General features: G+C 48.6%; 1 protein-coding gene across 1 annotated transcript in view; it reads right to left on the bottom strand.

Moving 5' to 3' along the window:
• Positions 1 to 27029, bottom strand: part of HYDIN (HYDIN axonemal central pair apparatus protein) — a 401019-nt gene that overhangs the window by 279452 nt on the left and 94538 nt on the right. The window contains exons 9-11 of the mRNA XM_032795387.2: positions 25972 to 26155; positions 12198 to 12297; positions 4276 to 4394 (exon numbers count right to left, since the gene is read on the bottom strand). Of these exons, the coding sequence (XP_032651278.1) occupies positions 4276 to 4394; positions 12198 to 12297; positions 25972 to 26155 (403 nt within the window). The remainder of the gene's footprint in view (positions 1 to 4275; positions 4395 to 12197; positions 12298 to 25971; positions 26156 to 27029) is intronic.

Below are 27029 nucleotides of genomic sequence, written 5' to 3'. Positions count from 1 at the left end.
ACTGACCACTCATGAGCCTGGAAGGACCTGCTGAGGTGGTCCGCCAAGGTCTTCTGGACTTCTAGGAGAAACGACACCACTAGGTCGATCGAGTGAGCTATGCAGAACTCTCACAGGTGAAGGGCTTCCTGACAGAGGGGGGCAATCGTGCTCCCCCTTGTTTGTTAATATAAAACATGGCCGTTGTGTTGTCTGTAGAAACTGCAACACAACGGCCCTGAAGGTTCTTGCGTAACATTTGGCATGCCAGGCGCACCGCTCTCAGCTCCCATATGTTGATGTGTAGGGATCTCTCTTGTGTAGACCAAAGGCCCTGCGTATGAAGGTTCGCAAGGTGGGCGCCCCAACCCAAAGATGATGCATCCATGGTTAGGACCAGGGAGGGTTGCAGGGCATGGAATGGTACCTCTTTGCACATTGAGTTGGGGTTCAGCCACCAGACCAGGGAGATTAAGACTTCCAGCGGTACCGTGACCACTCTGCCCATGTTGTCCCGGCCTGGGCAGTATACAGTTGAGAGCCAGGCCTGAAGTGGATGGAGGCGCAGTCTGGCATGTCTGGTCACGAAGGTGCAAGATGCCACATGTCCCAGGAGACCAAGGCATGTCCATGCTGTCGAGGTCCGGAAGCTTTGGAGGCCATGGATAATGCTCGCCATAGATTGGAAGTGAGCATGTGGTAGGCACGCACGGGCAAGTTTTGAATCCAGGACTGCTCCGATGAAGTCTCTTCTTTGGGTCAGCTCCAAAGTGGACTTTTCGACATTGAACAGCAGGCCCAGCTGTCTGAAAAAGCTCATGGTGAACTGAACATGAGATTGCACCTGGTCCTTGGAGTGATCCCAAATGAGCCAGTCGTCGAGGTACGGAAACACTTGGATCCAGTGTTGATGGAGTGAGGCAGCTATGACAGCCATACACTTTGTAAAGGCCCTTGGTGCCGTGGATAGGCCGAAGGGAAGGTTGGTAAATTGGAAGTGCTGTTGGTTGACCACAAAGTGAAGGAAACACCTGTGAAGCGGGTAAATCGCTATGTGGAAGTATCCATCCTTCATGTCGAGGGCAGAGTACCAGTCTCCAGGATCCAGGGAAGGAATAATGGTCTTCAGAGAAACCATGTGGAACTTCAACCTTACCATGAATTTGTTGAGTCCGCGCAGGTCCAGGATGGGCCTTTACCTTGGGAACCAGAAAATAACATGAGTAAAACCCCTTGCAAGGATGTTCTGGCTACCTTCTTGCCCACCTCTAGTAGGGCCCTGAACTCTTCCCTGGACTCCTGAGGAATATGTTTTTTGAACTTTTGCATTGAGTTCCAGGTATTATAATTGTAGCTGTTCAAGAGGGCCTGCTGGTTAGCGACCCTGAGCTGCAAACCGGCAGTAGAATAAATTTTGCCCCCAAATAAATCCAGGCGTCTAGCATCCTTGGATTTAGGAGTGGGACCTTGTTGGCTGTGTCTTTCCCTCTCGTTAACTGACTGTACAATGAAGGAGCACAGCTGGGGGTGAATATACAAGTATTCGTGGCCCTTGGAGGGACCAAATACTTCCTCTCCACCCCTTTGGCAGTGGGCGGAATAGAGGCCAGAGACTGCCAGATCATAGTGGCATTAGCCTGAAAAGTCCGGACAAAGGACAAGGCTATTCTGGTCAGGGTGTCAGCCGAGAGAATGTCCACTACAGGATCCTCAACCTCCACCACCCCCTCCACCTGGAGGCTCATGTTTTGTGCCAACCTGCGGAGCAACTCCTGGTATGCATGGAGGTCTATAGGTGAGGGGCCAGAGCAGGATGTACCCAACACCGTCTCGTTGGGCTAAGAGGAGAAGGGAACACCTGGGACTAACGGGTCCTGGGGAAGGTCTTGTTGGGGAGGGTGCAGCTGCCCTAGGTCCACCATGCTAGTGACACTGGCCTGAGCTGAGGGCAGAGCTGTTGCCTCCAAACCACCCAGGCCTCCGGCACTAGGGGCTCCGAGTGGGCAGAGCGAGAAGCCTCCGAGGGGACACTTTGGGCCTGATGGTATGCCCAAGTGGTCCAAAAGGACCATTGCGAAGGTCCCTGACCCGGGTCCTGTCCCTCGTCGTGCCATTGGTTAGCACCGTCTGCATCTTGGTCCTGGACATGGTAGCCACTTTCTGCCTGGGACGACCTCAAGGTGGGACAGGACGGCCAAGATGGAGCCAAGCATGTATGCTGAGTCGCCTTGTTGTGTGGTACCGCCCCGTGCCATGGAGATGGGGATTGGTGCCGTGGTCTCGAGCGGTACTGCGATCCTGATCAGGAACAACAGCCCTATCAGTGCCAGGAGGCAGATCTGGACCTCAGCAAAGATCTATGGGCGGAATGGTGCCGGGATCGACTCCGAATAGATCGGCACCCAGACCGGCGTCGAAATCAGTGCCAGGAGCTGGACCGGTACCAACCGTACTGGGAAGAAGATCTTCGTGAGGCGGAGTGGCGTTGCACGTGCGACTTGTGCCGGGACTGCGAGCAGTGCTGTGAACGCGACCAGCATCTGGATCGGGATTGGGACCAGGATCAGTGTCGTCCTGTGTCACTCTGCGTTGGAGGACGCATCATGGAGGGCTTTCCTTTCGAGGGAATAGCCCATACCAGCAGCACCAAATGTTGCGACGGTCTCGGCTCGGTGAGCGCCATCAGGTCACGTGCCTTGGAGAAAGTTTCCGCAGTGGATGGCAGTCCGAGCTTGACCACAGTATGCACCGGGGAGGTTAACTGTTCCAGACTCGACAGCCCTTGTGGCGCTGGAGTCAACGGTACGGGGCTGGTGCCTTTGTGAGACAGTCCAACATGGGATGCGGCTCCTAGGGAGGCACAGGTGGTGCCGGCAACTGCAAGGGGCAGCAGGTTGTTTATGCTGCTTCTTCGGTCCTGGAGACAGCGAGCGGTGCTGCACTGGTAGAGGTGCTGGAGACGTCCCGTGCCGGGAGTCTTTGCCAGTGTCTGGACGTGGTGCTGACCCTTCCGGTGCCGCAGCCGCGCTTCGAACCGACAGAGACATCGGAGCTGCTTCAAGTGAAAGTCCCACTCCTCTTTAGTCCGTGGCTTGAATGCCTTGCAAATGTGCCACTTATCAGACTGATGGGATTCCCCCACGCACTTCAAACAGGAGTCGTGGGGGTCTCCAGTAGGCATTGGCTTAAGGCAGGTCGAGCACAGTTTGAAACACGGTACCTAGGCATCAGCCTGGGTACCGGGAGAGAGGGAAGAGAAGGAGTCCCTTACTCCCAACAACTATGTACACTAAAAAACAATAACTATTAACTACTACTAAAGAACTAACAACAACTACTTTTAAAACTATTTACAACTCTAAACGAGTGCTACACTATAAGCTAGGGAAGTGGAGTTCAGCTCAGCCACACTCCACAGTTCCAACAACCGTCATGGGCAGTAAGAAGGAACTGAGAGGGCGCTGGGTCGGCTGGGGTATATATCCGACGCCGTAAAGGTGCCACTCCAGGGGGCGCCTCAGCCGACCCACCGAGTGTTGCTAGGGTAAAAATCTTTCAACGATCATGCATGCGGCGCACGCACAGCTAATTGGAATCGATATGAGCAAGCACTCAAAGAAGAAGCTATGTTAGCATAGCCCTCTAGCATAGACACCATGTACACTGACAGGAGGAGTTCTTCTGCCTACATAGAACCACCACCTCCCCTAACAACATCAGCAATGCTGACAGAAGAACTCCTCTATCAGCACAGTTGCATCTATACTGAGGGGACTGCCGGCAGAACTATGTCAGCTACAGGCATGGATTTTTACACCCTGATCAACATGGCTAGGCCAACTGTGTCTTCTTAACAGCCATAGCACAAAGGTACATTGCATTTAAGACCTGAACCAAAGTCTACTGAAGTCACCAGAGTCTTTTTGCAGAGGAGTATCTATGTCCTTATGCTATTTTAATGTATAAAGTACTTTGCAAGCCACAAAACACATCAGACATAGAAATCCTGCCCTAAGGATACTGCAAGGAGACATGCGTACCTAGAAGTATCCAGTGGTCACTTCATATGGGAACATACACACCATTCAAAGGTAGATGAAGCCTGGGATTTGCTCATTCTGAGCTTGCACTCAGGACACCCAGCCACTCTCAAATCAAAGTGACCCAGTTACCAAAAAGCTTTGGGGTTCAGCAGTCTCCACACTGTAGGATTAGCTCACCTTTGGCTGTATAGTAAGCAGTCAGACTCTGTACTTCACATGCCACGGGCCTGTCAACACTGCCCTATCTGCTTACCTTGTAACTGTGTGTTGACCCAACAAAGACCTTTCCAATATCTAGCTGGTCGAAGCTGAAGAGCAGCTTGGGACCCATCCCTTCCCCTTTGATGCGCAGGGGGAGCCGGGTCTCACGACCTGTGAAGAAGATCCAATTTTCAGTAAACAAAACATAGGAATTGCCAGCCTGGGTCAGTCCCATCTAAGCCCAGTGTGACCCTGGCTGAATAGGGCATGCTAGAGTGTAGTTAGGTTAATTCACTTATGTAGATCAAAGTAATGGTTAGATGTATACGTGTGTATTCAGATGTTTAAACTTTATGAAAACTAGTGGAATGCTACTGGTATTACTTTTGCTTATCTGTTCCTGTCATGTAACAGCAAACATTTACATGGCAAACACCCTTGTAACTAAATTACCCATCAAAGAAATCTTGTGAAAAGCTAATGAAGGACTTAAGGACTTTAACAGAAATGCAGATTTCATAGCAAGTGGTCATTATTTATATAGTCAGAGGTCAAAGGTCTAAGTGTTTTCCTCACTCACCATCAAAAGAAAAGGCCATGTTAACAGAAACACTCTCAGCTTGCGTTCTGTGTGAAGAGACTATGAATACCATCCAAAGAAAGATCCTGTGTCTCTGGACTGTTTGGATCCTAACAGAACAGAATAACTGAACAAAAAGACATTCTAAGTAGCCCTGAAAGACTTTTGGGAAACCGGCAGTGTAGCGAGGCGGTGTGGCTCCCCTCCTCCACAGGGAGGGTTGAGCCCCGTCAATCATCCCCCAGGGTGGAACTTCCGGGCGGAAGCCCCGCCCCCCAAAGAGTCAGGCGGCGACCCGGAAGCATAAAAGCCGGGCGCCGGCCTTCAGTTGGAGCTCAGCTGCCGGCCAGAGCAGACATGCTGGCTGACCCTCGTCACTGGAAGGCTGCGGACCTCAGAGACAGGTATCAGGCCTTGCCGGAGCCAACCCGCAGCAACTACGACGCTGAGCTGCCGGAGCTACCCTACAGCAGCTACGATGCGGAGCCACCAGAACTAACTCCCCGCCACCACGACGCGGAGCTACCAAAGCTGCCCAGTCCTTACTACGGCCCGGAGGAGCCCTCGGACCAGACCTGGCCCAGCTGCCCAGAGCTGCTCCTGGACCTACCACCTAGCCGGGACTGGGAGGAGCCCATGAGGGTGGACGACCCTGCGGACCAGGTAGGAAGTGAAGGGGGGATTGGAAGTAGCCCGGGGGCGGCTGACTACAGTCAGGCCGCAGAAGGCCCCGAGCCTAATGGCTGTTGTTGTCGGGACAAGGTCACCCACTGATCACTGTCGGTGTGTTGCGCTGGATCCCCACTGACCAGGCCTAGCGGCGATAGCCGCTACTAGGCCCCGGGCTGGAACGCAGAGGAGTGAGTGGGCCTCGTTCCCACTGCCACCGTAGCCGGGTGGCAGAAACCCCTTTCAAAAAAAACCCCCCTGTGACTCTGCTATCGCTCTGCCCTGCCCAAAAGGGCCAGAGCTGATTGCACTGTTTTTTTGGTGGCCCCGCCCGACCCAAGGGCTGAAGCCCCTATTTGACTCGGTCACTGCTCGATGCCCAAAAGGGCCAGAGCTATTGTACTGTTTTGGTGCCGCCGCACCCGACCCAAGGGCTGAGCCCCTATTGACTCGGTCACTGCTTCTGACCTGCCCCAAAAGGTCCAGAGCTTTATTGTACTGTGTTTGGTGCCGCCCGACCCAAGGGTGAGCCCCTATTGAACTCCGTCACTGCTCTGCCTGCCCCAAAAGGGCCAGAGCTTATTGTACTGTGTTTGGTGCCCGCCCCGACCCAAGGGCTGAGCCGCCTATTGACTCGTCACTGCTCTGCCCTGCCCGCAAAAGGGCCCAGAGCCTTTATTGTACTGTGTTTGGTGCCCCGCCCCGACCCAAGGGCTGAGCCCCTATTGACTCGTCACTGCTCTGCCCTGCCCAAGGGCAGAGCCCTATTGTACAGTGTTTTGGTGGTCCCGCCCGACCCAGGGCTGGCCCCCAGTGACTCTGCTATCAGCTCTTCCTGCCCAGAAATGGGGCCAGAGCTGTTGTACGTGTTTGGTGCCTGCCTGCATCAAGGCTGGACCGCCTACTGAAACTTTGCTGTCTTCTAAGTCCGCTCCCACAGGGACCGCACGGTGGGAACGCGGACCCGAAGGACAGTGACCCAGAGGAGAACAGAAACGAGGCCGGTGGTCAGGCTCCCCTCCTCCACAGGCATGGGGGAGGGGGGGGGGGGGGGGGGGGGGGGGGGGGGGGGTTTTGGGGGGTTTGAGCCGCGGTCCCCCCCTCGTCACAGGCAGTTTTATTACATCATCGCCACACTTGGAGTTTACAACTGTCATTTATCTGTTATATTTTACCGGCTTTAATCTCTCATAACTGTAATCTTTTGGTCTTAGCTTAATAAAGTCTTTAGTTAGTTACTATAGAATTGGCTGCCAGCATGTGACAGAATCCTACTTGGATCCATGCATGCTAGCGAATTGCCCTATAGCCATTTGAAATTTGATGAAATAATATGTCGGCACAGCCCCATTACAGACTTGTGGGGCCTGTGCACAATGGAAATTAGGTCCCCATCGTCTAAACTAAACAACGAAGCAGCGCATTCCCGTAACAGGCCCCAGAATGTCGGCCCCTTTCTTCAACCCACAAAGAGCTTCCTGAAAGCCTTCTCTCACATCCCCTGATGCCCCTTTTTGCTGCCACGCACATTCCCCTGAATGTCCCTCCCGGCTGCCCCCCACTTCTCCTGAATGCCCCTCTGGCCCCCAGTTCCCCCTGAATGCCCTTCTTCATCCACGCACAGCCCCCTGAATGCCCCTCCCATTCCCCACATATACACCATCAACCCTCTACCAGCCCCACCTATCCTGACTGCCCTCACACATCCTAGCAGTGCTGACATACATCCCGCTCACCACAGCTCTCAACACCTTAATACCACTGGCCACAGCCTCCAACATCCCCTACTCACCCTCAACACCCTGGCCCCCACCTCCATCCCTCCAACATTCCCCACAGCTCCTCCCCACCATCCCCCACTCATTCCCAACCCCTCACACCATAGCCCACCTACAGCTCACCCTTACCCCCACCTCCACCATCTCGGGGACCTTCCTAAGTACTCACCAGTGCCCCCTGCCCCCAGCTCCATGCTCTGCTACCATCCCAGGCTAGGGCAGATCCTTTCAATCCTGGCCAGCCAGCTCCGTTCACTCCTGCTGCCTGCGCTGCACTCACATGCTCTTGCACCACTCAGGTTTGGCACAGCCATCCCTCCCTCTGTCATGACAGGGGCAGGGTGGGGAGAGGGCTGGGCCAAACTTGAGTGAGTGGTGTTGCGCTCTGATGCAAGGGGCCACTGCGCTGTTCAGTTTTGGGATATTCTGCTGGTTGTTGGGGGGAGGGGGTCCCCTGAGATGGAAGCTCTGTGCAAGTGCATAGAGGACACATTGGTTAATCCAGGTCGGTGTGGGCATAAGATTTATAGTGACCTTAAATGGTCACATCCTTGCTTTTAAATCCTTGGGCTTTATAAATGACATGATAAGCAAGGAGACTGTGGTCATTTAACAAATTTAACCTGGTTTTTAAATAAAAAAATATTTTTTATGGAAAAACAGTATTTTGTGGTTTCTTTATAACTTTCATTTTAGCTATTCTTTACAGTGCAAATAAATGAGATGGACATAGCACCAGATTATTAAATTAAAGGAGTGACTGGCATTAGACTCAGGAATCTAATGGAGTTTTTCCATACTGAGCTAATATGATCTAATCTAGGGCTCAGTCCTACAAAGGGTGCTAAAATAGAGCTTTACAATGGACGCTGGATGCAATCTTACCTAGGAAAAGGCTACTTCCTTTCCTTAATATCTCCCGACTTACTTCACAGGGTACAGAACCCTGATATGTGCTGCGCTGAGCTAATGGAAAAGTGGAAGAAATCTCTGTACATACTTAGTCAAATCTGAAAGTGAATTTTAATTGGACTGTTCTCAGCTCTTCCATGTTTGTTTTCTACAAACACTCAGAGTTTAAGTTTTACTAGCATGTATACATACAAAAGCTTATTCTGAGTTCAAATATTTGCCAAAAGCAAATTTCAAAAGGCCTCTCTCCTTAACTGTCAAATTTGCAAGTTACGCTGTATTGGCTAGTTAAGCAGTCACCTGATCCAGAGACAGAAAGACACAGAGTAATAAGCCCCGGCCTCTGTGCAAGTGGACCTATGCAAAGCCCCACTCATGTAGGTGCAGGGATTTGCCTGCATAATTTTTCTGCAAGATCAGGGCCTCATAAAGTAAGAACTGCAAACATTCATAATGAGCTGCTTGCAAGCACTCTGTGCATTAGTCACTGAGGAAATTTGTGAATGGTACTCACTACACATGAGAAACTGGTGAACTAGAAGATGTAAAATTCAATGAATAATTGATTAAAGATTATTAGTTGCATTCTAGTTACCCCTGGAGACCTCTGCCAAGATCGGAACCCCATTGTGACAGTCCCTGCTCTGAAAATTTTATAATCTCCATAGTTAAGACAAAGGAAGGTTTGGTATTGCCGTTTTCCAGATGGACCTGCTGGGGCACAGAACCATTAAGTGACTTGCCTAAGCTCACACAGAGAAGCTGTGGAAGAACAAATTGTCATAAACAGATAGCTAAGGGTTAATGTCTCTTTCACCTGTAAAGGGTTAACAAACAGGGAACCCAAAACACCTGACCAGAGGACCAATCAGGAAACAAGATACTTTCAAATCTCGGTGGAGGGAAGCCTTTGTTTGTGGTTTTTGGGTTTTGCTTTGTTCTCTCTGAGTCCTGAAAGGGACTAGACGTGCAATCAGGTTTCTTGCCAATCTCCCTGCTATAGTCTTTTATATATTCAGAATACTGAGTATTGAGTAGAAAGGCGGTTATAGTCTTTTGATTGTTTTCTGTATTTGCAACTGTGTATCTAGCTGGTAGAATTTTAATGTGTATTTGGCTGGAAGTATTTTAAATTGTATTTCTGCGGAGGAGGCTTTTTTCTCCATGTTCTATAAGGTCCTGTAATATTTACCATCTACATTACAGAGACAACTTTTACTTTTTTTTCTTTCTTTTTATTAAAAGTTATGCTTTTTAAGACTTGTTTGATTTTTTCCCTAGTTGAGGCTCAAGGGAATTGGGTCTGTACTTACCAGGGAAGTGGTGGGAGACAGGGAGAAAGAAGGGAGAGGGAAAGGGGGAATCCCTTTGTTTATATTCACGGAGCTTGAATCTGTCTATCTCTCCTAGTGTACCCAGGGCGGGAAAGATCTGGGAGGAAGAAAGGAGGGGGAAGGGAAATGGTTTATTCCCCTTTGTTGTGAGACTCAAGGACTCTGGGTCTTGGGGTCCCCAGGGAAGGTTTTGGGGGTGACCGGACTGCCCCAAAACATTATATATATTTTTGGGTGGTGGCAGCTTGTCAGATCTAAGCTGGTAATTAAGCTTAGAGGAATTCATGCTAGTACCTCATTTTGCGGACTCTAAGGTTCAGATTGGGGATAGAATACTATGACACAAATATCTCCCAAGTCCCAATCCAGAGCCTTAACCACAAGACCATCTCTCCTCTTAATCACTGCACTTATTTGCTGAGTTCTAGTTCTGCTATTACTGTCAGTCTAACTGGGTGGATTTCCCCCGCCTGGAAATAGCTTGCATCATGCAGCAGCTTTCCTTCTTTCTCCTTTCCCTCTGCAATCTGCTCATTTATTAAGGCTCTTCCCTGACTGCCATATTTTGTTCCAGATGTCAGCAAGGAAAAAGCCTGTTCCCTTTGCAGCATACCAGGGACTCCGGTAGAAAGCTGAGTAACGCTCCACTGGCGGGATACCTAGATGCCCAGGATAAGGAGCAGAATGTCGAACATGGGATTTCTTGGCAAGGGCTTTTCAAACAAATCTTTCCTTCAGTAGGGCTGAGGAACGAAGACCAACCCTTGCAGCTAGTGGGTGGGAAGACAATTTGTTAACAGAAGCCCTCTTTAATTACTGGAAGTGCTGTTTGCCAAGTAAACCCTATGCAATTAATACGTAAGTAAAAAGTACTTGCATGACATTTCTATCCTTTATCTTAAAGCCTTATGGAAGTCAACAAATGACTGTGCAGAGACCACAGATTATACTATCCAGCAGCTCAACGGGAGTTTGGCTGCCATCTCAGAAACCCACAGGCAGGGAAATACTCCACTAGGAAACCCACAATGTTCCACTGATACCTCCACAGCCTCCAGCTCAAGAGGAGTGCCTTACAGCAAGCTAAGCAGGACCGACAACAAGCCCAAGAGGAACTGCCCAGCTCCAGGAATGTTTCATGCTGGTTTCAGACAGCAGAGTTTACTGGCTGTCTCCACAAGGGGTAACAGGCAAGGACAGTGAATCAGTCCCGTCTATCAGAAGATGCTTCCATTCCAGTGTCAGCTGAGATGTGCATACAGTCACAAAGGAAGCAGGACACAGATGGCTCTCAGCTGCAAATGCTGGGGAGCCTCCACTGCACTGGGCCTGGAAAGCATTGCACTTGGTCCCTACGGGGCTGCATGCATCTAGACCAGGGGTGGGCAAACTTTTTGGCCCGAGGGAAATTGCTGGTTGGGAAATTGCATGCAGGGCCATGACTGTAGGGCAGGGGGTGTGGGATGGGGTGTGGTGTGCAGTAAGGGGCTCAATCAGGGCAATGGGTTGGGGTGCAGGAGGAGTGTGGGGTCTACGAGGAGCCTCAGGGCAGGGGATTGGGGTGCAGGAAGGCATGGTGTGCAGTGGGGAGCTCAGGGCAAGGAGTTGGGGTACAGGAGGGGTTTGGGATGCAGGGGGACTCAGGGCAGGGAGCTGAGCTCCAGGGGGAGTGGTAGGGGGCTCAGGGAAGGGGGTTGGGGTACAGGAAGGGGCTCAGGACAAGAAGTTGGGGTACGGGGTACAGGAGGGATTTGGGGTGCAGGAGGGGGCTCAGGGCATGGGTTGAGGTGCAGGGTGCAGAAGGGGTTTGGGGTGCAGGCTCTGGCCCCGTGCTGCTTACTTGAAGTGGCTCCACGGTGGCAGCAGTGCACAGTGGGGCTAAGACAGGCTTTCTGACTGCCCTGGCTCCATGCCGCACCATTCCAGGAAGTGTCCAACACCACATCCCTGCGGCCCCTGGAGGAGGGGGGACAGAAGGCTCCGTGAGCTGCCCTTGCCTGCGGGTACCTCCCCCAAATCTCCCATTGGCTGCGGTTCCCCGTTCCTGGCCAATGGGAGCTGCAGGGAGGGGGCCAGGGGCCACAGGGACCTGGTGCTGGTCGCTTCCTGGAGCAGTGCGGGGCCTGTGGCACCATGGGGTGGCAATCCTGCAGGCTGGATCCAAAGCCCTGATGGGCCGGATGCAGCCCACGGGCCGTAGTTTGTCCACCCTGATCTAAACTCACTTTTCCTCCTCTCCATCCACATGCAGGGAGAGAAGCTTTAGGATTACAGGACTTGGTCCTGCTAGTACTGACACACATGCCAATCCATTCCGTAAGGCTCTGCAAGACTGCTTAGGGAGAGGGGCTGCTGCTTGGCTGCGTGGCTACAGACTTTAGGATGGGGCCCTGCCATGTATGCAGTCATGCCATATGAGCCATAGTCAAGGGAGCCACAGGCCACGTTGGTAACTGTCTGAAAATTTGAGTGAAAGTTACTATATTATGCGGTCCATATAACACAATGATGGACCTTATTTTGACCTAGATGATTTCCATGTATTTAGTGACTTCCAGACATTGCATCCTGAAGCCTTTCCTCTGGGGTAGCTTAGCACCACCAGGAATGCCTCACACCAGGGCTAGTGTTGGCAATCCCACGACATGAAGACCAAACACACTAGTATGTTATGCTTATTGTGCCACTGGGAATGCTGTACCTGAGATGTCACAGTAGACGGTTCTGTGATAGACTTTGGCTTCTCGGGGCTTAAAGATCACATTAATTTCAGCTGTAGAATTTGGCCAAACATCTCCCTCCTAAAACAAAAAAGGATAGAGCAGTTTCAACTACAGATACACAAGTTTTTTTTAAAAAAAAACAAAAATAAACAACAACAAAAAAGGAAAACCTGAAGGTATGAAGCCGTTTGGATTTCCTATTAAACACACTGTAAATATAATTGCTTTATTAATAGCACTTCATGGCATAGGTTTCTACCACGAAATCACGAGGATAGCATGAATATTATATCCAGATACTACTGCCTGGTTAACCATACTAGAGAAATTTAAGAGACTGACCTTGTAAACCATAGAAGGCAAAGTGGGTGAGGTGATATCTTTTACTGGCGAGAGACAAGCTTTCGAGCTTAGACAAAGTTCATCTTCAAGTCTGGGAAACTTAATCAGAGGGTCACCGCTAAAGACAAGGTGGAACAGATTGTTTAGCATAAGTAGTTAATAGACGTTTCAAGGAACCATTCAAGGTGAAGTGGCCTGTTAACACCCCTTTCATCATAAGGAGGAAAGGAAATCGGGGGGGAGCAGTTGGTGGGGGTTGTTAGTGGGTTATAGATTGTTGTAACAGATGTAAAGCCAGTGTCTCTATTCAGTCCATGATTTTTAGTGTCTAGCAAAGTTATGAATAAAAGAGCTCTGAGTAAGCTCGAAAGCTTGTCTCTCTCACCAACAGAACTTTGTCCAATAAAAGCTATTATCTCTCTCACCTTGTCTCTAATATCCTGGGACTGACACAGGTACCACAATACTGCATACTACTTGTAAACCATAGACAGCATCTTGTTTCATTAGAGAGCCATTGGGCCCAATTTTGATCTCACCCTGATTCAACAACTTCCAAGGAGTTACTATGGATTTACACAAGTTTAACAAAATGTAAAATCTGTCCCAATTGCTCCAAACAAAACAAAACCCAGCCCAAGTTGTCTGAGGCTTTGATCTAGCAGAAGGAGAGGTAAACTGAGACACAAATGATAGTTTTCCCTGGCTTAGTTAATACAAATCCATAATAATTATTCAGTGCTCTTTGTTCTACTAGTCCCTCAGTTAAATATAACTATTTCTATCACTTCACATCCTGGCAGTCTATTCCCAGAGTAGGCTATGGACACATGCAGTATGCAGCAAATTTTGTTTGCCACAGTATCTACTATCTGAGGCTTAATATACATCTGAACAGCTCTCTGACTTTGTAGATTTCTCTTTAAAAGGATAGGTCAGGGCTGACTCAGTGGCTAAGCAGTAAGATCTGATTCTCCATCCTGGTTGTCATGATCCTCCAAACAGAAAGGTGCAGAGCCCACCGATTCAGTCCCTCAAAGCAAAGAGTGCTTGTCTACATGAACGCTTAGTTCATGGCAAGCTGGAGTGTAAAACTCCCTCACCCCAGCCTGTTGCACACTAAGTGTCTGGGTGCATCCTGCTGATGTGCTCAAACAGTTCCCTCATGTGCTTTGATCTATGCTGCTTCAAAACAGGGGTAGATCATTGTGCACTAGGGAACTGTTCCTGCACAGCAGCTCACACAGACACTTAGTGCACAACAAGCAGTACAGAGTAGATTTACATACCAGCTTGCTGTGGACCAAATGTCCATGTAAATGAGCCCTGATACAAACCCATCAGCTGAATAAAAGCAAAATCATTGATGTACTTGGATGAGAAAATCACCTTAACCCCTGGCCAGAAGGACGATGATCATGATGGAGGTATTAGAAAAGGATGGGGGTATAAAACAGAGGAAAATAGGATGCCCACAGGCTTGCAACCAGAACATGGATGTTGCCACTGGAAAGAGGAAAGCAAATGCCAGCTGAGAAGTGAGAGTGGTCCTATTTCAAAACTGTCAGCCTGGGGAATCCATGGTATTTTCTTCGTTAGCGTTTGTAGGGCCTACCATACAAGACAGCAATCTGGTGATAGTGCACTAGGGTACTGTCAGTGTGGGTCTGTGTGTGCCAAGGTTTATGGACAGTTATGTCAGGGCCTAGGGCCTTCTCAGTGGGGTTGTCAGGGTCCAGCAGACTTTGGGCTTCACATAGCCAGGCACGACACAGTTGCAGATGTCAAACAAGGTTTCCTCTAGATGGATGGAAGGGTTAACTTGCAGCAAATACCTCCAGCTCACTGGGAGTCAGCACCATAACGTCAGCCCAGTGAGTCCAAAGCAAGCTAAATTCTGTGTCTCTTTAACATCTGTGCTGTTCAGCCCAGGTGCAAAAGTCCTCTCAGGCTAGGGTCCAGGCAGTGTGCTTTCCGCCCTGAACCCAGGGCCTCTGCCATAGCCCAAACACTACCCCTTTGTGAGTCTCTGCTCTCAGCCTCATCTTTCAGCCATGGCAACTTGCTTCAGGGAAAGTATTTCCCCTCCCCTTAAGGGGAGTGAAGGTGAGGATACGTTCATCCCAACACAGCGGGGTTTAAAAACATCAGAAAAGGAGCTGTGTCAAGGAAACTCAGTTCCTAAGACCTACAGAGTAGTAAATGCAAAAATTCCAGTGGAATGCTTCCTAGAGCACATCAAAAACCTGATCAGTCCATCATCATACATACAAAACACATTGTCCAGCTATGATCACTCTTACATTGATTTCAGTGGGGTTATTTACACTTAGGTGAAATCCAAATCAGTCTTGGAACCTTTAGGGCTCAATCCTGCTTCCATTCAAAGCAATGGAAAATCTCTCTGTAACTATAATGGTGCAGGCTCAGGCTCTTGGATTGACTGCACAACAAAGTGCCTGCTTACTGTGGATTGCGAGCCAGTCGACTTCGATGGTCTGTTCAAATATCTTGGCCCTAAAACCCACTCTCCCCAAGCTGGCTTCCTCATTACTCAAAGGCTGACAGGTGTAATGGAAGCAAGTGCAATGAAATTCATAAGCAAGACCAAACATATACCAGAGAGAGAATTAAAAAGTACAGGCGCTCTTGCTAACAACAGTGTGGTTTTCTAGCGGAGTGGGTTTGGCTGACTTTGGGATTTGATGAAATCCAAGGCCAGCACATCTGTGACACAGTTATGACTGAAACTGCACTCTTACGCTGCTGTTTTCGAGCTCAGTAATGGGACTGACAGGGAGACAGACTCGACAGGACACACAGGTTCGGGAGGCTGGGTCTAGAGCCAGGTATAGATATGGTAAACAGGCCAGAGTCAGCAGACGCTCCCAGGCCATGCCAATTTAGTCTCATTATTAGTGCCCCCCAAAACAAGTTGCAATCTTTTCCCATTGTGAACAGGTCTGGATTTCAGGTGACTGGCCCATGGATTGTGAGCTCTTATTTACCACCTACATTAATGCGATCAAGGTAAGGAGAGGTAAGCTATGGTGCCATGTGAGATTCATACTCTGGGCGCTTCAATCCTTAGCACAACTTGGATGCTAACACTACTGGCTCTGAATAAAGACACTGCATTTTGTTGAAAGCAGGAACTAGGAAAAAGGGCTACATTAAAAAACAGCTGCTTCCATCAGAGGTTTTCAGAGCACTTCACGAACTCTTAACACATGTTGCTTCACAATCCTGCTGTGTGGGAAACATGGGTTTCTTCCTGTTTTCCACTACAGGGAAATTGAGACACAGAGTGGGTCTTGCCCAAGACCAAACGGCATGTCAGTGTCAGAGCTGGGAATCTCTCTGTCTATCCTATTGTACTTCTCTAGCTCCATTACCAAAGTATCTGAGCACCTCACGGTCTTTCCTGGATTTATCCTCACAAACCCCCTTTGCTGGGGCTCTTGAGGCACAGAAAAACTTAAGGACCAGATTTGTAAAGATCCTTAGGCATCTACATCCCATTCAGGAAGTTAGACACCTAAATGTTGTTATGAGCTTGGCTAAACCTTGTTATGGGTTGAGTTAAAACCCCCACCAAGGTTGATATGTTAATTGAAGGGTGAATTCACACCTAACTGTAAGCATAAGCCACCCCCAAAGACAACAGAGCTGTATGAACTCACCCAGAAGCTTTTGATTGAGCATTGTTTTGGGTAGGGGAGAGAGAGAGAGAGAGAGAGTGTGTATGTGTTTGTGTGCGTGTGTAGAGAGATTACACAAAAACTGAGGACAAGAACAGAGAGAGAGAGAGAGGCAAGAAAGCAAATGTGAGCACAGTGTGACCCTGGAGGAATCAAGAGAAAGAACTTTTAGGTCTCATATTTGCTAAAGAGACTTGAGGGCTGTAAGCTAACAAACTGCTCCTTTTATTCAGTGGTTTCTGAGTTCAGAGACACATAACATTACATCAAATAGCATACCAGACTCCATCAATTTATGCTCCCAGCTGGAATATTCCCAGGGCCCCAAACTTTGACTAGCAATTGGATCGAAAAAAAGGACAATTCCTTTAAAATAGGATTGTAACTTCCCCAGCGTCACACAGGGAGTCAGTGGAACCCAGGGGTCCTGGCTTGTAGCCCCATTAAACCAGATTCCCTCCTTGCTCTAGAAACAGATGGCAAACTGTTACTCCAGAATTTGCCATTCCTTAGCGCACTCTAGAATTTGACAGAACTGCAGTCAGCAATTTCGTATATTAAGCCACTGCCAGCTGAAAACCACACATCACCTAGCTAAGAAAATCTTAGGCCTAAGAGACAAGGCCAAATAACTGCATGTTTGAAGTTTTGTTATCAGATTGGGAAATTGGGACAAGAAGTGAAAGTTCCATGAAAATACTGTAGAAGGATTGCTTGGACAATGACCTTGGTTTTAGGTGCCTCTAATATGTAAGTTTTATTGTTGTTATGATTACAAATGCTTTGCTGATAAGGAGACTAATGAATCGTTATTAGCAGTTGCTAGGGAAATTGTTAGCCTATTAAAGGCTATTATGAGTCATGTGCTTTGTCTGGAGAAAAATTATAAAATGTTTAGTTAGAAAGTGTGCTTTGAAGTAGTCCAGGGAAGCTTTCCTCTGGGCAAGGATTTGACACCTATGTTTCCCAGCAGTCAGACGGAAGGAGCCCCCACCCCCCACCCAAAGCCTGGCCGCTGATCTCTCAGAACTATTTCAGACTTTGCTTGTGCCAATCATTTATCAAATGGATGAGCTGTGCCCCCACTGATTTATTCCTCACATCGCCTGGAGAAAAACAGGTAAGTTACCACTGCTTTGGGTTCTGAAAACCCTGGGTAACACCCCAACTATCTGAATGGTGGGGAGATAGGGTGAGTTCCAGAGACCGAGTGGACAGACAGCCTGCTGGGTTTTCTGAACACAGACTGGACCTGGCTAGGAGGAAAGGTGAAGGAGGATGGTGGAGCCACATGGCCCAGTTTGCTGGGAATCTCTCAGTATTGCATTCATTTCCTGCTGTGATTCTTCTTTTGGCCTGCAATGATGGAAAAGCAGACACAGGAGAGAAATATGTAGGAAAGGGAGGGGGTGGATGTGGAAGAAAGTGAACATATCACCTGACCCTCCCCAAGAAAATATTTGCATAAGAGTGAAGGTTGAAAGTGTATTGAAGAGAGTGCGGCTAATACTCTCAAACAGTCCAGTGCTTCCTTTACAGAAATGCCACACCTAGTAAAAACCCAAACTTTCAAATGCCTGGAGACAACCAGCTGGCTCCCCAGTGCCATGTCATTTGTCACTCACTATCACCCCACCAAAATGTAACTTCCAGGCTGCTGCTCTCCAGTATGCCTGCTTCCTCCTATATCCCTGCTCCGTTCACATCCCCTTGACAATTCCTGACATCCTTGGTAGTTTGTACGATCTACAGCTTGTCCTGCCTTCCAAATGCCTTATGTACAAATTGGAATGGGTCCCAACCCCCAGCAATGCAAGATCCCACTCTTTTCCTTCCATATGCAACTGCCCTCTGCAGCCTTCCCAATGGGCAGTTTGTGATCCAGATGATCAGAGCCTGTCTTTTTAGCTTTAGCTACAAGATTTTTATGTGACATTTTATCAAACACTTTACAGAAATCCAGACAAATGAGGACTGCTTTTCCTTTATCTATTTCATCGGCCTTTCACAAAAGTCAATCAGATTTAGCTGACAAGATTTAGCCTTCTACAAACCAACGCTGATGTCTGCCTGGCAACTCATTTCCAGCTAAACCACTCTACCATGTTATCCCTAATGACAGATTTACCTGTATTACTTGGAACAGAGGTCGAGTCAACTGATCTGCAGTTACCAGCATCACACCTGCTGCTCTTTTTTTAAAGCTAGCTTTACATCAGCCTCCCTAAATGCTTTGTTCTCTGCCTTTGCTCTATGACAACTTCAGTATCTGAGAGCTTGATTCTGAAAGTTCCACCTCTTCCCTCCTATAATTCCCTTGAGGGAATCCCATCTGCTTGTGGTGACTCTGGAATCCATCTGTGTCTCGGTGCAGTGACAGGATAGTTCCTCTGAATTTCCAATGCCATCTGCCCTAATTCTGTTCTCCAGTTTTCTTCTGCTGTGAATAGACTTGCAAAGCATAGGCCGCATGGACTGAATTGGAGTTGCACCAGGGATGGACCTGGCCCTATGCACTTAGCTCCTCTTTTATTTCCTTTATCCCCCCGCTTCCTCCATTATGGCATCTGTACCAATCTCCAACAGATCCAGAGCATTTTGTAAGAGTCTGTACTGAACTCCATACAGCTGGGCAAAAACAGCACTGGGTCGTCCCAAGCCAGACAATTGGAGGGAATATTCTGATTCATGGTGGAGCACCATGGACAGTTTTAGGCAGGGAATGTGAGTCCTGTGTACTGGATAGTAAAGAATGTTACATGGCGTCTCATTCAGTCCAGCTAGCTCAAGGTAACATTTCCAGGAAGCTTTCAGAGTGCATGCTCCAAAAAAGGAGATGCACCTGCCATGTGTCTGGCTAGGAAGTTATTACATTTCCTTTTGGATGCAGGCCTTGCCACTCTTATCTGTGCTTTTCTTATTGCAGGATTGGACCATTGGAATGTGCTGTACCTGGAGTTGCACCAGAAAGCTATCTGGAGACTGACACTGCTGTAGAACTGCATAAACATGCTTGGCTGGCAAAGCATTATCTGCTCTGGCTGTCTGTTAGTCTCCAGGTGGAGTCTGAGGTGCTAATTATAACCTATAAAGTCTCGAGGGCATGTCTACACTGCAGCTGGGCCCATGCCTCACAGCCCACATGGACAAACTCATTCTAGCTCGACTTGCACTAGCATACTAAAAACAGCAGCAGGAATATTGCAGCATAAATGGCACCATGAGCTGCCTGCCCAACCTTCTGGGTGTGAGCCCGGGTGGCTAACCCAAGTCACAGCCTCCACACTGCTATTCTTAGCATACTACCTTAAGCAGAGCTTGCATGTGTCTGTCTATCGAGCTCCCGGCTGTAGTGTGAACATATTCTAAATGGCTTGCAACCAGCCTGCCTGGAGGACCACTCTCTCCTCTAGATCATACTGCCATACGCAGTCATCAAGGGCGCGGAGCTGGATCCCCCTCACTGGAGAGGGCGGTTGGCAGGGCATTCTCTGTGTGGACTCTGGTAACCAGCACTTGCCCCCCTCTTGTTCCAAAATAGCCTGCATTTGGTGACTTTCTGGGAATGCTGCTACCTGTTTGAGAGGGTTTGGGGAGAAGGCTGAGGGAGCGCTTCCCAGAATGGCAAAGAGGTGGAAATGAATGTCTGTAGCAGCCTGTCTGGACTCCTGACAGATTGATTATTTCAGTGCTACTAGGATCTCACTGTCATGTAATCAATGTTTTAGGGTGCCTACATCCTTGGATAGACTCCTTTTTACCCTTTTAAATATAAATGCATTCATAAAAAACTATATAAAATGTAGGCGCATCATGCACATGTAATGCCGACAGACCCCAGTTGTTACTGAAGTGCGTCCCGACCTTCAGAGACTTCCCAGTTGAAATCGTGGACAAGCCCCACTTGTAACACCGACAGACCCTGGTTGTCAGCAGGTGGGATTGAACCAGAGACTTCTGGAGTTTAGTGCATGAGCCTCTACAGCATGCACTAAAAGCCAACTGACTGTAGAGTAGACGCATTAACTCTCGCTAAGTGGTCTCAGTGCCATTAGTTGGGACAGAACACCACACCCAGAAGGTGTTTGGGGTACACGTATGCCTCCTTTAGGTGTGTTTACTTGGTATGCTTCAGAAAGCCACACAATGACATTTCAAATTACTGACAGAGGAGGTGCTGGGAGAACCTAAGGCACAATCAGATCCAGTTTTTCTAAGAGCCCAGAAGAACCCTACCCTCAAATAGTCTAGACAGTTCTCCTAGGGATTGTTTTAATGTAGCATTATTGCTGGAATGTTTCACACACACCTTCAGTCAAAAGCAAACCTGCCCATACTAACTACGAGGCCTGATAGCTCAAAGCTTCTGCTATAAAATCAGTGACCTGTAGAATTCTGTGTGTTTGCAGTGAAAGTTTCAGCAGAATTTGGGTGGGGGGGGGGGAAAAAAAAAAAAGCCCCCTTCGCTGCAATTGTCAGTGGGCTTGTCAATCGACAGTCAGCGTGACTCCAATGCTAGCTGGATGGATAATCTCCCTGAGCCACACATGCACACCCAAACACACTTTTTCAAAAGGAAAAAATTCTCAGTAATTTTCACCATTTTTTCTTTCAGTGTCAGCGTATGCCAGGCTGTAAACTAGAGAAATACTGAGAGTTATTTCTCCTGGGAAGTTACAGAAACGTACAGAGACTCTTTTACAGCTTATTTTAAAGCCATAGGAGAACAGGAACTGCTGGTTAAAAGACGATGCTTCACGACATGCCCTTTGAGACTAGCTGTTACAGGTATGTGTGCTTCTAAATGTTTTTAGATGAGGATAGGTTAGCTTGGGCAGCCAAGTCCTCTTGAATCGACATGTGGAAAGCTACAGGGGACACTTACTCCTAAAGAAATAACAGATACAAAACTGCAAGCATGATAGTTTAGTGTATCTGGCTTAATGGCCGTCAGAGACAAGATACAACACCCCTTTGTGTTGTATACCATGTGGCAGTTGTATCATGATACAGCACAAAAGGAGGTACAAGTGTAACCCACACACCTTCTGGATGTGGTGTTCTGTCCCCTTAGAGCCACTGAGACCACTTAGAGAGCGTTAATGAGTCTGCTCTACAGCCTTAGCAAATAACTACGCGGCTTTTAGCTCATGCCATAGAGACTCATGTTTTTAGCTCCAGAGGTTTCACGTTTGATCCTGCCTGCTGACAGCCAAGGTCTGTCAGCGTTACACAAGCGTTGTTACCTTGCTTTGTTACATAGGGTGTAAAGCAGTACAATACAGGCATTCTAAGCCATGTTTAGCACATATAGCACTCTACAAGTCCAAAGTACTCTTGGATATGTGACCTGTAACATCTAAAAAGTGGCGCTACATTTGAGTGCCTATCCTTAAATATCTAGGGCCTGATTTTCAGAGATGCTGAGCACCCAGAACTCTAAAAAAGCCAGTGGCTCCCATCAGCTCTGAAAATCAGAACCTAGGCTATCTGAAGTTAAGCACCTCAAAACGGAAGCATCTATAATGAAAGGCCATTGTGTAAAGTTGGTCCTCACTGATTTATCTTTACATAGCCCACATGGAGGGAGGTAGAGCATGGCTAATACCATTTTATAGAAGGGTGAAACTGATGCAAAGAGGTGAAGTCATCTGCCCAAAGCCATACAGAAAATCAGCAACAGAGCTGGGAATGGAGCTCAAGGAGGAGCTACTGATTGCAAACACATCCCTTCAGACCCATCATATAAAAAGGAGTGCAAAAGCCAATATTTGTCCTGTGTTTTTCCCCACAAGTAAGTGAAGCCTCATTGAAAACACAATGGGATTGTTGGACGGATGCTATCACTCGCAATAGTGGTCACTCCTCCTGGCAAAGACTTGATCAGAAAAAGCCTCTTGTTCTAATGAGTGCCACTAAACAAGCCACTCAGGTCTCCAGCTGATTTGGAGAACCTCTGGAATACTAACAATTCCTATAGACACTTGCCTCTCCTTGCCTACTGCAAAAATGGCAGCGCTATCACAACCTGGAAAGGAGCAAAGAATCCTGTGGCATCTTATAGACTAACAGACGTTATGCTCCAAAACGTCTGTTAGTCCATAAGGTGCCACAGGATTCTTTGCTGCTTTTACAGATTCAGGCTAACATGGCTACCCCTCTGCTACTCAACCTGGAAAAGAAGATTTCCAAAGGATCAGCATTAATCAGGAAGCAATGACAAGACAGTGGTGACTTGTCAAGGACAGTGCAATGGAAGCAAATCCCTGTCCTCCTTGGTTTCCATTTCCAAGGAGTCAGCTCCCTCGTGCTCCCAATGTGACTCACAGCTAATGGCATAGTATGCTGCAAAAAAAAAAAAAAAAATCTGCAGCATTGATCTACAGTGAGATCAATGTCTTTGGTAGCCACCTGGACTTCTATTGCAGCTATTGCTGCTGACATATCACGTCTATTTGAAAAAATAAATTAAACCAAATGCGAGATGCAGTTGGAAAGTCAGGGTTGCATAACATTTTGTTTTCCACAGGCTTGGAAGGCTGCTCAAAATGGTTTTATTCACATGATAATTACAACATTATTGATCTTTTTTCCTTTTTATTGTCAGTCAAGTTAACTCTGTATCAATCAATACTTCTGTGGTCATTTCTCTAAACACAACACCACCTGCAAATAAGGGCAGAGGTGCTGACTTGATCCAATGAGCCCCACACACAGCTTCAGCAGATGCTTCTACAACCAAAGCCATACCTCCCTTTAGGAAGAGGCTACATTTAGTCAAGATCTGGATGCTTTTCCTCAGTGCAAAGCCTAACCCAATAGCACTAGAACCAACAAGGAGAGATTTTAAATGACAAAGAGTCAGAAAAACAAAGAGAGACAGAGGATAAGATAATTGGGATTAGATGAGCAAAATTGTGATCTTTTGAAATGGTAACAAGAACGAATTGGAGAAAACGGGAAGGTACAGTCAGAAGGGAATTAAAAATGGCAGTACTTGTTTGTACAATAGAGCGGCTGCAAATCCGGTAGCTATAATATAATCAATGGACATGTGACTTAGTGAGTAGGATGTTACAGTTAAGCTCTGTCTACACCTAATGGGATGTGTAGAGCACAGGCTCTACATGTGCAGCCACGCGCTGCAGGGAAAGGCAGGAGTGAGAGCTGCCAGAGCCTTCCCAGGCCAGAGGCTTTCACTTCAGCAGGGGAAAGCTCCAGCAGTGGGGAGGCACTGAGCCGTTAAACTGCTAACAATAGCAGCAGACATGAGATACACCGCTTGGGCAGCCCAGGAAGGGTCTGTATCCTGAGGGTTCAGGAATGCAGGGCACTATTCTTCTCTACTCATCCAAGCCACGCCTCACCGCCTACACTGCTATTTATACAGTGCATTGTCCATACGCTACATGCTGCCCTAAACATTCCTGCACAGTGACCAAGGGTAAAAGTCAAAAGCACATAAGTGCCATTTTCAGAAGTGACTTAAGCACTTGGAAGCCAAGTCCCACTGATTTCCAATGAGAATTAAGTCCCACATGCACCAGGATATTTAGGTTCCTAACTTCCACTGAAATCCCTGAAAGTCAGGAGCCTACACACCTTTGAGGATCTAGGGCTAGATGGTTTTTGAATATCAGGTGCTTTGGATATTTCCTCTTAGTGGTTAGAGCCAACCTCTTCTAGACTCTGCCACTGGCCTGCTGTGTGACCTTGGTAAAGCTAAACTGCCCCACTCACGCTGAGCGCAGCATAGGCCACTGATACAATGACTGCACAGCATCTGCTCTCAGTGACAGCAGTGTCACTCTGGAGTGGCTCTATGGCAGTGACCGGTCGATCCTAGAGGATCTCCCAGTTGATCGCGATCTCCAGCAGCACAATGGGGCTGCCACTAAGACAGGCTCCCTGCCTGCCCCAGCCCCACACTGCTCCCAGAAGCAGCCAGTGCTGCCCCACAGCTCCAGGGGCAGGGGGGCAGGGGTCTCCCTCGGTGCACTGCTCCTGCCTACTAGCACTGCCCCCGCAGCTCCCATTGGCCAGGAACGGGGGGGAGCTGTGGGGGTGGTGCTTGCAGAGAGGGGAAGCGCATGGGGCCATGTGCTGCCTGTCCCCCCCCCCAGGGGCCACAGGGGCACTTTGACCCCTTCCAGGAGCGGCGTGGGGCCAGGATAGGCAGGGAGGCTGCCTTAGCAGCAGCCACGCTGTGCCACTGACTGGAAGCTGCCAGAGGTAATTGCTGCCCGACAGGAGGCCACACCTCAGCCCTGAGCCCCCTCCCAGAGCCAGCACTCCGTGCCCCCTCCTACACCCCAACACTCTGCCCCAGCCTGGAGCCCCCTCCTGTACCCAAACTGTCTCCCTCCCTCACCTCCTCCTGCACCCCAACCCCCTGCCCCAGGCTCAGCCCAGAGCCCCTCCCACACTGCAAACCCCTCGGCCCCAGCCCAGAGCCCACACCCCCTCCCAAACCCCAAACCCCTCCCCCAGCCTGGTGAAAGTGAGTGAGGGTGGGGCAGAGTGAATGATGGGGGAGAGGGGGATGGAGTGAGTGGGGCAGGGCCTCAGGGAAGGGGCAGGGTAGATCCTGGGTTGCCCTTAATTCAAAAAGTGATCTTGGGTGTAAAAAGGTTGGGGACCACTGCTCTGTGGTCATAAATGGCATTATTCCAGACAAACAATGGAGTAACTGAGAATAGAATTTGACTCATTTCATTTCCTATATTTTATTAGAAAGGAGCTGTTGGATTTATTCCAAGGTTTACTCAAAAGAGAATGCTGTGTCATTGCTCAGCAAAAAGAACACATATTGCTGGCATCAGACAGTGAAAACATTCAGAGAATTAGGGCTCCAATTAATTGAAGTGCCTGTTTTTCACATAGCTACACTAGATATAAACAAAATGGCAAGGATTGTTTTGAAAAGTACAGATCTTTACAATCAAAAGCCTAGTCCAACCTGCCATTTTATAGAAGGGTTCGTGAATGGCACCTTAGGGCAAATTCAGACATGGGGTGAGTCAAAGTTGTATGGACGGAATTGCTTTGAGTTAACCCTCCATGCTTCTGTCTGGACTGAATTTGACTCTAAGACCAAGAGGCCTTTTAGGGATACAGGGCCAATGTGTGACCTGCATTGGTCAACGTATGATTTATTAATCTTGAAACACCACATATGCAAGATATGCCCAAATCAGCACCTCTCTGAACCATGCAAATTGCAAGTGTATGTTATGTAGGTGCAGAGAATAAATAGCCACATTTCCAATAACACCTGCTATGGAAAGAAAGCTAAATAAATGTACAGCTAAGTGTCCTAATAATAATACTTAGCTCCGAAGTAGAAGCGTTTCTTTACAAAGAAGGTCAGTATCATTATCCCCATTTTACAGATGGGGAAATTTAGGCAAACAGCACTAAAGTAACTTATCCAGCTCAGTCATGGAGTGAGAATAGAACCCAATTCAACAGACTCCCTAACCACCGGACCATATTGCCCACTAGAAACCAACCAGTAGATCTAATGCAACAGTTTGGATGAGAGCACTTATCCACTAGAAGCCCCCAGTTCAGAAATGACTTTACAATTTGCCCTTAAAATCTAGCTGCAAAACCTGCAAAGCTGACATCCTCAGTACATCAACTAACCAATGTCTTTGTTTATGGTCTGATCCATTCTGGGGAGTGTTCTCAGTCTGCTATCACTTACCACTGGCTCAATAGTGAAGATATTATCAGAGAAGAACATGGAGTCTCCTTGCATCATTGTCCTGTGGTTCTGGAAGGTGCGGGAGAGAACGGAAAGGCGCTTTCGGAACACAGGGTCTGCATTGCATTCCTCCAGAAATGGATCAGTCTCATCCTCTTCCTGGATCTGCAGTTGGTGACAGGGCCTGAAACCAAAGGGAGAGAAAAAACAAAGCAGATAATTTAATAAACAACGTATTGCTAAAGGCTGTCACTTGAATATGTGGGTGATGGCCCTTGCTGTGTGGTGCATGAGGAAGCATCCCATGGCACTACAGAGGAGGTAACTGAATCAACTGGTTTCCACACTGGCATGATGGGGAATTATTCTCCAAGTTCAGTTGCCAGTAGCCTCCTCTAACTGGGCAGGACTCACCCCTGTGGCACCTCCTGCTGGTCATCTCAGGGAATTAGCTTCCAGCCTCCAGAGCGCCCCGCCAGCCAGTGTCATGCTCCCATTGGCTCCCGTTTCCCTCCCAGACCCCAGGTGACCCTTTTAGTGGGTGCTGCCCCCTGGCAGTAACTCCACTGTTTCTCCAGGTCTCCCCATTCAGGGGAACCCCCACCCACTACCCCCACCTCACTTCAGTACAAGGGTACTGCCAGTCATCATCTAGCCTCATGCCCTGGGGCAGACTACAGTATCAGCCTACTCACCACCAGCAAGGTTGGGTTTGGACCTGTTGCCTTTGCCTACCCCTGGGCTGCCCTCTGCAACCCCCATTACCCGTTGGCCTTCCACTAGGCCGCAGCCTGGGGCTTTCCAGGCTGGAGCTCCCCAGCTCCTCTGCCTTACCCCAGCCGTGCTCTACACAGGTACTCTGCTCAGGTCCATCTCCCTCTACAGCTAGAGAGAGACTGCTAGAGAGAGACTGTTGAGCTCCTGGCTCCCAACCTCTTATATAAGGCCAGCTGAGGCCTGATTAGGGCGTGGCCCAGCTGCAGCTGCTTCCCCAATCAGCCTAGTAGCTGCTTGCCCCTGCAACAGCCCTCTCCCAGGGCTGTCTTTATACCCCTCAG

This window comes from Chelonoidis abingdonii, chromosome 19 (assembly GCF_003597395.2).
Source record: "Chelonoidis abingdonii isolate Lonesome George chromosome 19, CheloAbing_2.0, whole genome shotgun sequence".
NCBI classification, from domain to species: Eukaryota; Metazoa; Chordata; order Testudines; family Testudinidae; genus Chelonoidis; species Chelonoidis abingdonii.
The sequence above is the reverse complement of the archived record's forward strand: the minus strand, read 5'-3'. Positions and strand labels throughout refer to the sequence as shown.